At 43.5% G+C, this 14,630-nt stretch overlaps 1 protein-coding gene across 4 annotated transcripts in view; it reads left to right on the top strand.

The window, feature by feature from the left end:
- The first annotated feature begins 530 nt into the window (after nt 1–530).
- CCDC136 (coiled-coil domain containing 136) overlaps nt 531–14,630 on the top strand; it is a 130,998-nt gene continuing 116,898 nt past the window's right edge. The window contains exon 1 of one of the 4 annotated variants that reach the window (XR_014225192.1): nt 531–917. Coding sequence is in view for 3 of the 4 variants with exons in the window: in XM_082255130.1 (XP_082111256.1) it covers nt 869–917 (49 nt within the window). In the remaining variant the exon portion in view is untranslated. The remainder of the gene's footprint in view (nt 918–14,630) is intronic. The other 3 variants (XM_082255130.1, XM_082255131.1, XM_082255132.1) reach the window with 3 other exon arrangements.

The following is a 14,630-nucleotide window of genomic DNA, read 5'->3' as shown; positions in this document are numbered from 1 at the left end:
GGAAGTTGTCCCTTGTCTGTCTTCTGGACATTTCAAGTTGGGCGTCTCATAATTCCCTACCCCATCCAAGTTCTCGTCCCCTAAAGCCAAGGACTGGTTTTCTGTGTTTGAGTGAATGAAGGAAATGCTAAGTGACTGGCTGTGCAGCAGTGGGGACCCAGATATCAGCGACTCCTAGGGGGCTAGTGCTGTATATCATTTTAAATACACATGCAGGTCTTCCAGTTTGATTGTCTGTGTTCCCCCTGTGGCAAGACTGTATGAGCCTTTGTACTATTAAATACTGTATTTCCCTGTATAGAGGTTTTCCTGTATATGGTCATCTTCAGAGGCACAGATGGTCTGTGCCAAACACTGCATGATCTGGAATATCTATCTACGTATGCTAAATACACCGGAACTAAAATCACCTGTCAGCATGACCGGAGGACCAAAGCTTTCTAACAATAATGAGAAAACAGAAGAATGCAGGCTCAGATTCAGGATTGCCTGTAATGAGCAGAAAACTCCATCCTTCCTCCCTGCCTGCAGACTCCTCCCTGGATCTGCTCACTCTTCCAATCTCTTGTCCCCATGCCTGGCTCTCTACACCTCCTGACACTCTGCTCTGTCTCATCTCTTCTGCCTGCAGCTGATTTTTTCTCATTATAAGTCACATCTCTTCTATCATTTTCTGTCATTTACCTGCTGTACCCCTGATCTTCCTGCCATTTTCTTCTTCTTTTTACATCCCCCACTTCATTTTTTTTTTTTTCATTGCTGCATACAGATCTAGCAGACAATTTCCATATCATTACCTTAGATACCCTCTGTCTCCCCTCCATCTCCATCCTCTCTCAGTGCCAGGCTGTGCCACAGCTACTGCAGTATGGAGGATGTGGATGGTCAGAGTACAGGCAGAGCCCAGCAGATAACAGGTCCGTAGCCGTATATCTGTATCTCATTTGTCTTTTCATTCTACCATGAAATCATAATTTTGCCTGCATCACTGGCCCAGCAATGCATTCTGTCGTATGTTTCATAACCATCTCTTATGAAGTCAAATAGAATTTTATATTATTGTTTTTCTTGGCAATGAATGCGTTGATGATGTTTTGAAAAATGCTATCTGAGCTACATTGTTATATAACATTATGAATGGTTTGGAATTTATAAATATGATTTTCTTATGTATTATTTATACCAATAAGCAATTCAGCAAACTACGTGTGTGAGAACGTCATCAACCCCATAGGCTGATTATAATCATGGTCTTAAACAGGGTCCTTATGGTAAAGTGGGTCACATGACACGCCTGCCTGCACTGCAATCTGTACTTAGCTCATTGGGTCAGAGACATGTCGTGTCTGTGTAACCCAGTAAACAATACCATAATCATCGAGCTGCTTGGCAGTCTACACACTGTTTCTTTTACAAGAGTGCCCCAATTTTAAACTCACATGTTTTCTTGCAGATTTTTAGAAGCATGTTTTGGTAAAAATGAGATTTCAGACACTTGATATTTTTGGCATTCTGCATCTTTTCTGATAGTTTTGGCATTCTGCATATTTTCTGAACCAGCTTTGATGTTTGCTCCCTACAACCCCCCCCCCCCCCCCCATCAACACCTATGCTTTTTAGGAAAGATGTACTTTAGCCAGTTCTGGTCCAGTTACATGATCTCCCCTGTGTCAGCCAGCACTAGCTGCAGGGGAGAGGAGAGAGCTCTCGACAATGGCTGGCAATGTTTGGGAGCATTGATGTCATCCATAGGCTTCCTATTGCCCATCTGTTTTCGGCGCTCCCTCCTTTCCCCTGCAGCCACTGCTGTCTGACACAGGGAAGCTGGATGACGAACATGAGTTAGAGTTATCCTGGAATTCTATGTTTTTTGTTTCATACGTATAGTTAGGGAAATGGTTTCAATTTTATCAAAGATTTTTCATTTTACAATAAATGATTCATGCAAAAGATGTTGCATCTTGTTATTAATGATCCATGCCAAAGATCAGGCTTAACGGTTGTGTTTCCTTCTCAGCTAAAAAGTTGACAATGACATCCCTTCAGTTGATATGCAGTGACCAGATGCTTTTTGATCATTGCCAATTAATTGTTCCCACAACGATTTGTAGCAAGCCACCAGCCTAGTGGCTAAAATGTTTGGTTTATATTCATAAAATGTCAGTTAAGCTTAATAGGTAAGGCCTGTAAGACATCATCATATACAAAGAAGGGAGATCCAGAACTCAATGATTGACCTCAGGGGGTTTATTGAGGTAATTTCACAAGAGCAATGTAGAAATATAAAGAGTAAACCATAATACACAGATGTTTCAGGGACCACTTTGGACCCCTCTCTCAAGGTGACAGAAAGCCACCCGTTTACTATATATACCTATGTCTTGACCAGCATAAACTGTACGTATGGCTCAGACATTAGAGTATTTATTCACCAGGTCAGGCCAGTTTTGATGAAAACACATATTCTTGAACTGTGCAGTTTGGGCTGAAAAGTTGAATATTATGTTTATGAACTTTTGATGAGTGGCTGGCTTCCTTCAAGCTGGCTATCTCAAGTTTACATCTTCCTCTGGCTCCTTTATTATATGAAACCAATCAGGAGAGACTGACTGTTGAGGTCATGGTATAACTACTAGTAGAAGTGAGGAAACGTCTTCAACATTACAGAACAAGTCCAGTTGAATGTGAATAAATGGTTTCATAGTCACTCAGGTTGAAAAAAACACACTAGTCCATCTAGTTTAACCAGTAAAAAAAAAAAAAAAAAAACACACACACACACAATTTAAACATTTCCAAATATATAATCCTATACCCGCAGATCCAGAGGAAGGCAAACAAAAAAAAAGAAGCATGGTCCAATTTGCTCCAATAGTGAAATAATTCTTCCTAAACCCCCATGAGACAATCAGATATATACTGGATCAACTACCCCTGGTGTAATTACCTATAAATATTAGTATTCAGTTATATTTTGTGTATTTAGGAATGCATCCAGGTCTTTTTTATAATAAGCTCTGCTGAGCTGGCCAGAACCAGTCCTGGAAGAAGTATTTTCCACATTTCCACAGCACTTACTGTAAAGAAAGCTTTCTGTATGTAAATAATAAATCTCTTTTCCACCAGACTTAAAGTGTGCCCTCTTGTCCTCTGTAATGACCTGAAAGTAAAAAACTCAACATCAAGTTCACTATATGGACCACTTATGTATTTATACATGTTGTTCATATCCAACCTTAATCACCCACTATTTCCTCATAGCTGAGCTCCTCCATTCCTCTTATCAGTTGTGTTGGCCTTCTCTGTACTCTCTCCAGTTCTCTAAAATCCTTTTTGTGAACTGGTGCTTAAAATTGAGCTGCATATTTCAGATGAGGTCTTACTAATGATTCTTACAGGGGCAAAATTACATCTCTCGCTATACCTCCTTTGATACGAGAAAGTATTTTGCTTGCTTTAGAAACTGCAGCTCGGCATTACATCCCGGGATACACCCGGATCCTTCTCCACCATTCACTCCCCCAGCTGTTCTCCTCCTAGTATGTATGATGCATGCATGTTATTTACCCCCAAGGTCATACTTTTACATTTATCAACATTAAACCTCATTTGTCTCATAGTTGCCCAATTAAAAATTATATTGAGGTTTGCTTGTAAGGTGGAGACATCCTGTAAGAATGTTATTCCACTGCAAAGCTTGGTGTCATCTGCAAACACTGAAATTATACTTTTAATCCCAGACCCTATATCATTTATAAATATGTTAAAAAGTAAAAGTCCCAACACTGATCCTTGGTGTACAACACTAAAAACCTTAAATAGTTTGAGTTAACTCGTTAATCACTACTCTCTGAATACGGTCTTTTATCCAGTTTTTTATTTCTTTACAAACTGATTTTTCTTAGCCCGTAGACTTTAATTTACACATTAGACATGTGTGGGGAACTGTGCCAAACACTTTGGCAAAATCCAAGTGTACCTCGTCCACAGCCATCTGTCCAAGGTTTGGCTCACCTCCTCATAAAAAGAAATCAGATTTGTTTGACAACTTCTGTCTTTTTTTAATTCATCCTGACCAGTGCTTAAAATATTATTTTCCAGAACAAACTATTCCATGTGGTCTTTTTTTAAACTCTCAAGTATCTTCCCAACTATACAAGTTAAACTAACTGGTCTGTAGTTACAGTATCTCACAAAAGTGAGAACACCCCTCACATTTTTGTAAATATATTATTCTATCTTTTTTATGTGACGACACTGAAGAAATTACACTTTGCTGCAATGTAAAGTAGCGAGTGTAAAGCTTGTATAACAGTCTAAATTTGCTGTCCCCTCAAAATAACTGAACACGTAGCCATTAATGTCTAAACCGCTGGCAACAAAAGTGAGTACGTCCCTAAGTGAAAATGTCCAAATTGGGCCCAATTAGCCACCCCCCCCCCCTCACTGTCATGTGGCTTGTTAGTGTTATAATGTCTTAGGTGTGAATGGGGAGCAGGTGTTTTAAATTTGGTGTTATCGCTCTCACTCTCTCATACTGGTTAGTGGAAGTTCAACATGGCACCTCATGGCAAAGAACTCTCTGAGGATGTGAAAAAAAGAATTGTTGCTCTACATGAAGATGGCCTAGGCTATAGGAAGATTGCCAAGACCCTGAAACTGAGCTGCAGCATGGTGGCCAAGACCATACAGCAGTTTACCAAGACAGGTTCCACTCAGAACAGGCCTCGTCATAGTCGACCAAAGAAGTTGAGTGCATGTGCTCAGCGTCATATCCAGAGGTTGTCTTTGGCAAATAGATGTATGAGTGCTGCCAGCATTGCTGCAGAGGTTGAAGGGGTGGGGAGTCAGCCTGTCAGTGCTCAGACCATGCGCCACACACTGCATCAAATTGGTCTGCATGGCTGTCATCCCAGAAGGTAGTCTCTTCTAACGATGATGCACAAGAAAGCCCGCAAACAGTTTGCTGAAGACAAGCAGACTAAGAGCATGGATTACTGGAACCATGTCCTGTGGAGACTGGGCCACAGGGCAGTATTCCAACATGATAACGACCCCAAACACACCTCCAAGACGACCACTGCCTTGCTAAAGAAGCTAAGGGTAAAGGTGATGGACTGGCCAAGCATGTCTCCAGACCTAAACCCTATTGAGCATTCATGGGGCATTCTCAAACGGAAGGTGGAGGAGCGCAAGGTCTCTAAAATCTGTTCTGTATTCCTCAATTACTAAATTACCTCCCAGTCAAGGTCTTGGTGTCAATGTCTTACCTTGCCCTTCTGTTGGCAGCATTCTTGGACATGTGAAGACTGCTGCCTCTTATAAACTCTTATTGCATCATCACTTGCCTGCTGCCTGGGTGTCGCACAGCCATGATACAGCACACCTGACTATATCTATCACCTGATGAGTTGCAGGCCTTGCCCTTGCGTTTGTGATCCCAGGTGCATCTGGCTTGGCTGATGACTCTCTTGGCTCTCGACCCTGCATTGGCAGAGGACCCGGCATCGCCAACACGCCGTCTAGCCGCATTTCCACCCCAGTGCATTTGAGGCAGCCCGCTGGACGGTTTGGCACCTCGCACTGACGTGACGCTGGGCGCATCAGAGTCAGCGGCCTGCTGTGGCGAATCCAGATTCCAGAATACTTACTTATCTTGGCATCCACTCTCTTGGGAAGTCTTCATTTTCATCTCCTGCCAGTCTTCTCTATGCAGTTTCCCCACCTCACCTCTGTAACAACCCAGGTACTGCGGTTAGTTCGGTGTATTCTTTATCACTTACTCCCTTCCCCTTCCTTTTCTTTATAGCACTTATTTTGGTCCATTTTTTTCACACCCAGTCTGAATGATCACTCAGGTTCTAGCAACCAATCGCATGCTTGCCCCCCCCCCCCATCCCCTCAAGGCATTGGAATTCAGAGGAGGAGGAGGAAGTTCCTGATGATGGAGCTGAGGGAAGGAGGCCTTAAAGCAGGGGTCTTCAAACTATGGCCCTCCAGTTGTTCAGGAACTACATTTTCCATCATGCCTAGTCATGTCTGTGAATGTCAGTTTTATAGTGCCTCATGGGATGTGTAGTTCCACAACAGCTGGAGGGCCATAGTTTGAGGATCCCTGCCTTAACCACTTAAGCCCCGGAAGATTTTACCCCCATTCCGACCAGGGGGTATTTTGCGATTCGGCACTGCGTGAATTTAACGCACAATTGCGCGGTCGTGCGACGCTGTACCTAAACGAATTTGACGTCCTTCTTTTCCCACAAACAGAGCTTTCTTTTGGTGGTATTTGATCACCTGTGCGATTTTTTGATCACGCGCTATAAACAAAAAAAGAGCGTCAATTTTGCAAAAATAGCAATATTTTTCACATTTTTTTATATGAAATTCCCCCAAAAAAAAATGTAAAAATCAAAATTTTTAAAAATTTTCGGCCAATTTATTTTATGCTACCTATGTTTGGTAAAAAAAATCGCAAAAAGCGTATTTTGATTGGTTTGCGCAAAAGTTATCGCGTTTACTAACAAAGGGAAAGATTTTTGTCATTTTTGTTGTTTTTTTTTTTAACGCGTAATGGCGGCGATCTGCGATTTTTTTTGCGGTACTGCGACATTGCGGCGGACAGATCGGACCCTTGACTGACATTTTTGACACTTTTGGGGTTACCAGTGACATTTCTACAGTAATCAGTGCTATATATATGCACTGTTACTGTAAAAATACACTGGTAGTGAAGGGGTTAACTTTATTTGGAAGGGAGGGGCTGTGTGTGTCCCTAGGGGCGTGGTTTCTACTGTGATTGGCTGTGGCTCTAGCTGTAAGGACACTGATCAACGGATCTACATACCAGATCCGTTTTATCAGTGTCTTTGCAGCGAGGAGAATGACAGGCAGTTTGTTTACACAAGCTGCCTGACATTCTCCCTCTCCCCCGCCGATCGCCGAGTGACCGGCGGACATCGGGTCCGCTGGTCACACGCGCGGGGGGGTCCGTGACCACGCGGGAGCGGGAGCGCGCCCCGGGGGGCGCGCGCTCGCTCCCTAGACCCTCACAAGCAAGCAACGTAGCCCTACGTTAGTTTGCCTGTGAGGGGCTGACCGCCGACGTAGATAGTCGTGCGGCGGTCGGCAAGTGGTTAAAGTAATTCTAAAGGCTATTTTTTTGTGTTTTAAAAATAACAAACGTTATACTTTCCTGCTCTGTGGTTTTGCACAGAGCAGCTCTAATCCTCCTCTTCTCGGGTCCCTCAACAGCGCTTCTGGCTCCTCCCCCTTCTGAGCGGCTTGCTAAGTATGCTCGCTCCTAAGCTCCTAAGCCTTACTCTGTCTGTTCACAAGCTTCCCTGAGGGGAAAGCTGCATACAGAAGTTTTTTACCTTACTGCATAGAATGCAGCACGGTAAAAACCCTTCTGCCTTTAGAACCACTTTAGGAGGAGTAGGATGATTTATTTATTACAGGTACCTTTGAAGCACCATTATATCATGCATTGCTTTACATATATATTGTACATTTGACGATTTGGGCAATATGTTGAGATGAGGCTGACGATGTAGCTGGGGGCAGAGTTGTGGATGGTTTTGCATATTGTTGTTAGTATTTTGAATCTTATATGTTGTGCTAGTGGAAGCCAGTTGAGGGATTGTCAGAGTGAGAAGCAGCTGCAGATCAGTTAGTAAGGTTGATGAGTCTAGCAGCAGCATTTATAATGGACTGGAGTGGGGGATGGCCTGTGTAGAGGTAGGCGAGTGAAAAAGGAGTTGCAGTAGTCAAGGCAGAAGATAACCAAGGAGTAAATAAGTTGTTTTGTGGTGTTGTTACTTGTGTAGGGGTGAATTTCAGAAATGTTACAGGGGTTAAGGTGGCAAGATTTAGCCAGTGATTGGATGTGGGGTCCAAGGAGAGGTCAGAGTCTAGGATTACACCTAGCACCCTGGCATGCATGGAGGGACCAATAGTTGTGCTATTGATCATGATGGTAAAGTCAGGAGGAAGCTAGACTGGAGGGGGTCAAAAAGGTTGAGGTGAGGTAGCAACTCAGAAGTTTTGAAGCAAATGGGAATAGAAAAATGGGTCTTAGGTTGTTCAAACAAGTGGGGTACAGTGAGGATTTTTTTAAATATGGGTGAAAGCAGTGTATGCTTAAGTCGGGAAGGAAAGATGCCAGTAAAGAGGGAGAGATTTAAGATGTGAGTTAGAGAGTGTAGAAAATATCAGGAGGGGGCTGTAGTAGTTGTCAGGGGACAGATGGTGAGGTGGGACACCCCATCTAGAGAAAGGAGTTTAGAAAGTTCTCAGTTTTAACAGGGCCATAGGAAAGTACTGAGTGTGGTGGTGGTCCTGGTATGCAGGTTGGAGGAGAAAGATTGGCAGTGGAGATCTCGTCATGAGTTGTATTAACCTTTTTTTTTAAATAGGCGTGGGGGTTGGAAACAGCGACAGTGTGAAGCTGATAAGGCTGTGATCAGAGAGAAGAAAAGGGGTGTTAGAGAGGTTGCAAGGAGTGCAGAGCTGGGAGAATGCAAAGTCGAGTATGTTGCCATTGGAATGAGTGGTGGTGTGCATCCATTGCGTTAGGTTAAAGGAAGAGGTCAGGTTGAGAAGCTGAGCGGTGGCTGAGGTGTTACCAAAATGACTGGAATGTTAACGTCACCAAGAATGATGGTGGATACTTCATAGGAGAAAAAGTAGGGTAGCCAAGCAGAGAAGTCAGTCAGAAAGTGTAACACTAGTCCATGAGGGCAAAAATTCACTGCAGTCCTCAGGTAGGCTGGAGAACAAAGATGGATAAGTGCACTTAAAAAGAGCAGAGGGACAGAGAAGGATGCATAGGAAGAACATGTAAGATGCTTTGTTTGGAAAGAATTCCAACTCCACCTCCTTTTCATCCACTGGGTCTGGGTGAGTGGGTCCAGTGGAGGCTACCATGGGAGAGGGCAGCTTGAGAGACAGAGTCAAATTATTAAGCCAGGTTTCAGTGACAGCAAGTAGGTTGAAGGAGTTGGAAAGAAAGGCATTTTGACAGAGGCAAGTTTGTTAAAAACTGTGCAGCCATTTCAGATGGCATATAAGAAGAGGGCTGACTCATAGAGGCAGGGGAACTAAGAGTGTAATGGTATCTTATAGTAGACTTTTCCCTTCCAGCCTCTCACTTGCCTCCTTGCTTCATGTGTTTCTCAGGTCTTCTCCAACTCTTCTTTTTTAGGGCAATCATCAACCAAGCCCAAATGTTACACACTGTAAAGTTCTTGATCCAGGTGCTGTCTGCCCACTGTCATCTCTATCACCAATAGCATTGCTATCACCACCACTACCAGTGTTATGTGCAGCAGCATGTGGTTTTACTCTCAGGATCAACAAACAGCAAAGAACAAAGGTCTGAGAGAACAGAACTGGTCACAATTGAACATTTTTAAACAGTTCTGCTAACTTTTTAGTGCCAATGACTTGCTAAACAATCTCATTGGGTAAAAACTTTGTCTACAGAATGCAGAGAATGACAAAGTGCAGTATGATGGTGGAGAGCTCACTCGTGGAGTCGTGGCCTTTTTTTAACTTTGCAAAAAGTAATGGGACTGTGTGGTGCTAACCATCCTGAACATTTGGATTTTACATGGAGTTTTTTTTGGTACATCAGGAAAAAATGGTCAGCTCTCTCACAGACTCAATATTCCCAATATTCCAATACTCCAAGTTTTCAGACAGTAATAGGGGTGTATTTCAAAATGTTTTTACACAACTTTCACACCAAATTTATGTGTTTCCAATTTAAAAAAACGTATAAATCTTCACTTAAAACATTTATAAATACTGTAGACCCCTTAAAATTTTTTTTTTTTTTTTTTTTTTAGATTTTAAGTTGCACAAAAGCATCAGCTTTGCTGTCAAATAATATACCACAGACACAGTCTCATAAGGAGGTCTCAAATGTTGACTGCAGAATGCCAAAACTGCAATAGCAGTGCTAAAAACTAAAATTACACTGAGGGTACCTAGCCACTTGCCAACTGCCTAACTGGGAATGTACATCATGATTTTGCGGTTAAATACTGTGGATAACCCCAGTATCTTCCTTTCCCTCAGGCTGCCGGCTCTCCGATAAAAGTGATCCCAGCGGCGGATTTACCGCAGGATCAGATTTAAAAACGGTTGGAGAGATGCCCCCTCCTGCCACTTCACAGTGGTTCCCAAGCTAATGTTACCGATTGGTAGCTCTGGGAACCATCTGGCAATAGCAGTTTCTTCACATAGAGATAAGCAATGGCAAGATGGCCATCGCTCATCTCTATGCCCTTGGAGGACTGGAGCGACGGTGATGTAATTTCCACTTCTAGGGTCATGTAAACATTTTTTTTTTCTGTCTTTTAGTTTTAAGGGTAAAGGAGAGATACGGGGTCTTTTAGACCCTAGATTGCTCCAAAAAGAGGACCTGTCATGCTATATTGTTATCTGTCATGCTATATTGTCATGCTATATTGCAATAAAAATAATCGAAAACATTTTGTTTAAAGAGACAGTGTAAAAATGAAAAAATAAAGTAATAAAATGAATTAAAAAAATGTATTTTTAAAGTGTCCCCATCCCGGGTGCTCTTAGTAGTGCACGGTAGTGAATGCATACGGCAGTAGTAAACGCATACGTAGGTCATGCTCACATATGTAAACTGTGTTTGCACCACTAATGTAAGGTATCGCCGCACTGAACGAGAGCAATAATTCTAGCACTAGACCTCCTCTGTAGCTCTAAACTGGGAACCTGTGTGAAGCACCGTAGCTTGGCGTCATTCAATGAGCGCACGCAATTTTAACCACCTCCCACCCGGCCACTGTACATATACGGCCGGGCGGGAGTCTCGTCCTTCTGATCGGACGTCCCCGAACGTCCTGCAGAAGAAGCGAGATCGCCTCGCCGTGGGCACGCACAGCGGTGCGATCTCGATGTGCCTGTGTCCCTCGGACACAGAGCAACAAGTTTTGGCAGGAGGGCCCTGTGATTGGCCCTCCTGATCACATGACGGCTGTGTCCAATCACAGCCATCATGTAATGTAAATACAGCCGTTGTAACGGCTTTGATCTCTTCTTCTCCTCACACAGATCCTGTCAGTGAGGGGAAGAAGACGATCTGTGCTGCAGCCAGGGGATCAGTGAGTTTTACTAATTACTCACTGATCACAGGGGGGGTCTGTGCTGGTTATCAGAACATTGATTACCAGTGCAGCCCTGGGGGGGGGGGGTGCCACTAGGGATGCCCACCCATGACCACCAGGGATGCCCACCATGGCCACCAGGGATGGCAATCAGGGCTCAGAGAGCCTGCCAGTGGTGCCCTCCCTATCAGTGCTGCCCACCAATGCCATCTATCAGTGCTGCCCACCAGTGCCCATTATTGCCATCTATCAGTGCCGCCCACCAGTGCCCATTATTGCCCACCAGTGCTGCCTATCAGTGCCCATCAGTGCCGCCCATCAGTGCCGATCAGTGCCACCTATCAGTGCCCATCTGTGCCAACTATCAGTGGCCATCAGTGCTGCTGATCAGTGCCCATCAGTGCCCATCAGCGCTGCCTATCAGTGCCCACCAATGCTGCATATCAGTGCTACCTATCAGTGCCACATATCAGTGCCCATCAGTGCTGCATATCAGTGCTACCTATCAGTGCCCATCAGTGCAGCATATCAGTGCCACCCCATCAGTGCCTCCTCATCAGTGCCTGTCAGTGCGGCCTCATCATTGCTCATCAGTGCAGGAAAAAACGTATCTATTTACAAAATTTTATAACATAAAACAAAAAAACTTTTTTTTTTCAAACTTTTGGGTCTTTTTTTATTTGTGCACCAAAAAAGAAAAATCCTTGCAGTGATCAAATACCACCAAAAGAAAGCTCTATTTGTGGGGAAAAAAATGACACAAATTTGGTTTAGGTACACTGTTGCATGACCGCGCAATTGTCATTCAAAATGCAACAGCGCTAAAAGCTGAAAATTGGTCTGGGAAGGAAGGGGGTTTAAGTGCCCAGTATTGAGGTAGTTAAAGCATGACATGCTAGGTATCTATTTACTCACGTAACATCATCTTTCATAGTATACAAAAACAAAATTGCAACAGCCGCCATTTTATTTTCTATGGTTTCTGCTAAAGTATATAAATATTTATATATACTGTATATATATATATATATATATATATATAAAATGTTTGGGTGTTCTAAGTATTTTCTAGCAAAAAATACAGATCTTTACCTGCAAACAAATGTCAGAAAAAGGCCTGGTCAGAAACTGGCTAGAGTATGATGTAAAAACATTGAGTTCTTCTTAGGACACTCTGTTGGATTTGTTTTTTGAATTTAGTTGAGTACTATATACAGTATCTCACAAAAGTGAGTACACCCCTCACATTTTTGTAAATATTTTATTATATCTTTTCATGTGACAACATGAAGAAATGACACTTTGCTACAATGTAAAGTAGTGAGTGCATAGCTTGTATAAGGGCTCTTTCACACGGCCGCTCCGCTTGTCCACAAATAATCCTATTTTTTTGCGGATGATTTGCGGACATAATGTAAGTCAATGGCATTGCGGATGTCAGCGGAATACCATCCGCTGAAATACGATTTTCTTCCTTTCAGTTCTGTTCCGTTTTTTGGAACGGAACAGAACCCTATTTTTCTTCCATTAAAAAAACGGAAAGGAAGGAAAATCGGATGTCAGCGGTGTCATCCGCTGACATCCGCAATGCCCATAGACTTACATTATGTCCGCATATCATCCGCAAACGGATGGGATGATATGCGGACACACGGAGCGGATGACACAAGTGTCATCCGCTCCGTGAAAAAAAAAAAAAAAAGTCCCGCAGCGGAGAAGAACAGCGGAGCGGCCGTCTGAAAGAGCCCTTACAGTGTAAATTTGCTGTCCCCTCAAAATAACCCAACACACAGCCATTATTGGCTAAACCGCTGGCAACAAAAGTGAGTACACCCCTAAGTGAAAATGTCCAAATTCCACTCCTCCATTACGACATCACGAAGCTGGTGGATGTTAGAGACCTTGCGATCCTCCACCTTCCGTTTGAGGATGCCCCACAGATGCTCAAAAGGGTTTAGGTGCTTGGCCAGTCCATCACCTTTACCCTCAGCTTCTTTAGCAAGGCAGTGGTTGTCTTGGAGGTGTGTTTGGGGTCGTTATCATGTTGGAATACTGCACTGCGGCCCAGTCTCCGAAGGGAGGACATCAAGCTCTGCTTCAATATGTCTCAGTACATGTTGGCATTCATGGTTCCCTCAATGAACTGTAACTACCCAGTGCCAGCAGCACTCATGCAGCCCCAGACAATGACACTCCCACCACCATGCATGACTGTAGGAAAGACACACTTGTCTTTATACTCCTCACCTGTTTGCCACTACACATGCTTGACACAATCTGAACCAAATAAGTTTATCTTGGTCTCATCGGACCACAGGACATGGTTCCAGTAATCCATGTCCTCCATCTGCTTGTCTTCAGCAAACTGTTTGTGGACTTTCTTGTGCATCAACTTTAGAAGAGGCTTCCTTCTGGGATGGCAGTGATGGAGACCAATTTGATGCAGTTGAGCGGCGCGTAGTCTTAGCACTGATAGGCTGACCCCTCACCCCTTCAACCTCTGCAGCAATGCTGGCAGCACTCATACGTCAATTTCCCTAAGACAACCGCTCGATATGACGCTGAGCATGTGCACTCAACTTCTTTGGTCAACCATGGCGAGGCCTGTTTTGAGTAGAACCTGTCCTTAGTTACATAGTTACATAGTTAGTGAGGTTGAAAAAAGACATCAGTCCATCCAGTTCAACCTATGATGTGTGTGTGTGTCTACTGTAAACCGCACATTGTATACCCCTGTATGTTGTGGTCTTTAAGGTGCCCATCTAATAGTTTTTTGAAACTATTGATGCTCAATGCTGATACGACTGTTTGCGGAAAATAATTCCACATCCTTACTGCTCTCACAGTGAAGAACCCCTTGCATATTTTAAGGTTAAACCACCTTTCCTCTAGTTTTAGTGAGTGGCCATGTGTCTTATTGTATTTCCTTTCTCTGAATAGGTTTTTCCATATGCTAGGGTCACCAGTACAGTATTTGTACATTGATATCATATCCCCCCTCAAATCGTCTCTTCTCCAGAGAGAATAAGTTCAGTGCTTGTAGTCTTTCCTCATAGCTGATGTCCTCCATTCCCCTAATTATTTTTGTTGCCCTTCTCTGGACTTTCTCCAGTTCCAGCACATCCTTCCTGAGGACCGGTGCCAAGAACTGGACAGCATACTCCAGATGTGGCCGGACAAGAGTCTTGTAGAGTGGAAGAATAATCTCTTTATTTCTGGAGTGAATCCCCTTTTTTATACATCCCAGTATTCTGTTGGCTTTGCTTGCAGCGGCTTGGCATTGCATGCCACTGCCAAACCTGTTGTCTACCAGTACCCCCAGGTCCTTTTCCATCCTAGACTCATCCAGAGGTTCCCCCCCTAGTGAGTAGCCCTTCTTTCTGGTTTCTGGCACCCAGGTGCATTACTTTACATTTTTCAACATTGAACCTCATCTGCCATGTAGTTGCCCACCCCATAATTTTGTTCAGGTCCGCTTGTAAGGTT

Source organism: Pelophylax lessonae, assembly GCF_965119305.1.
Source record: "Pelophylax lessonae genome assembly, chromosome: 4".
NCBI classification, from domain to species: Eukaryota; Metazoa; Chordata; class Amphibia; order Anura; family Ranidae; genus Pelophylax; species Pelophylax lessonae.
Note: the sequence above shows the minus strand (reverse complement) of the source record. Positions and strands in the feature narration are given on the sequence as shown.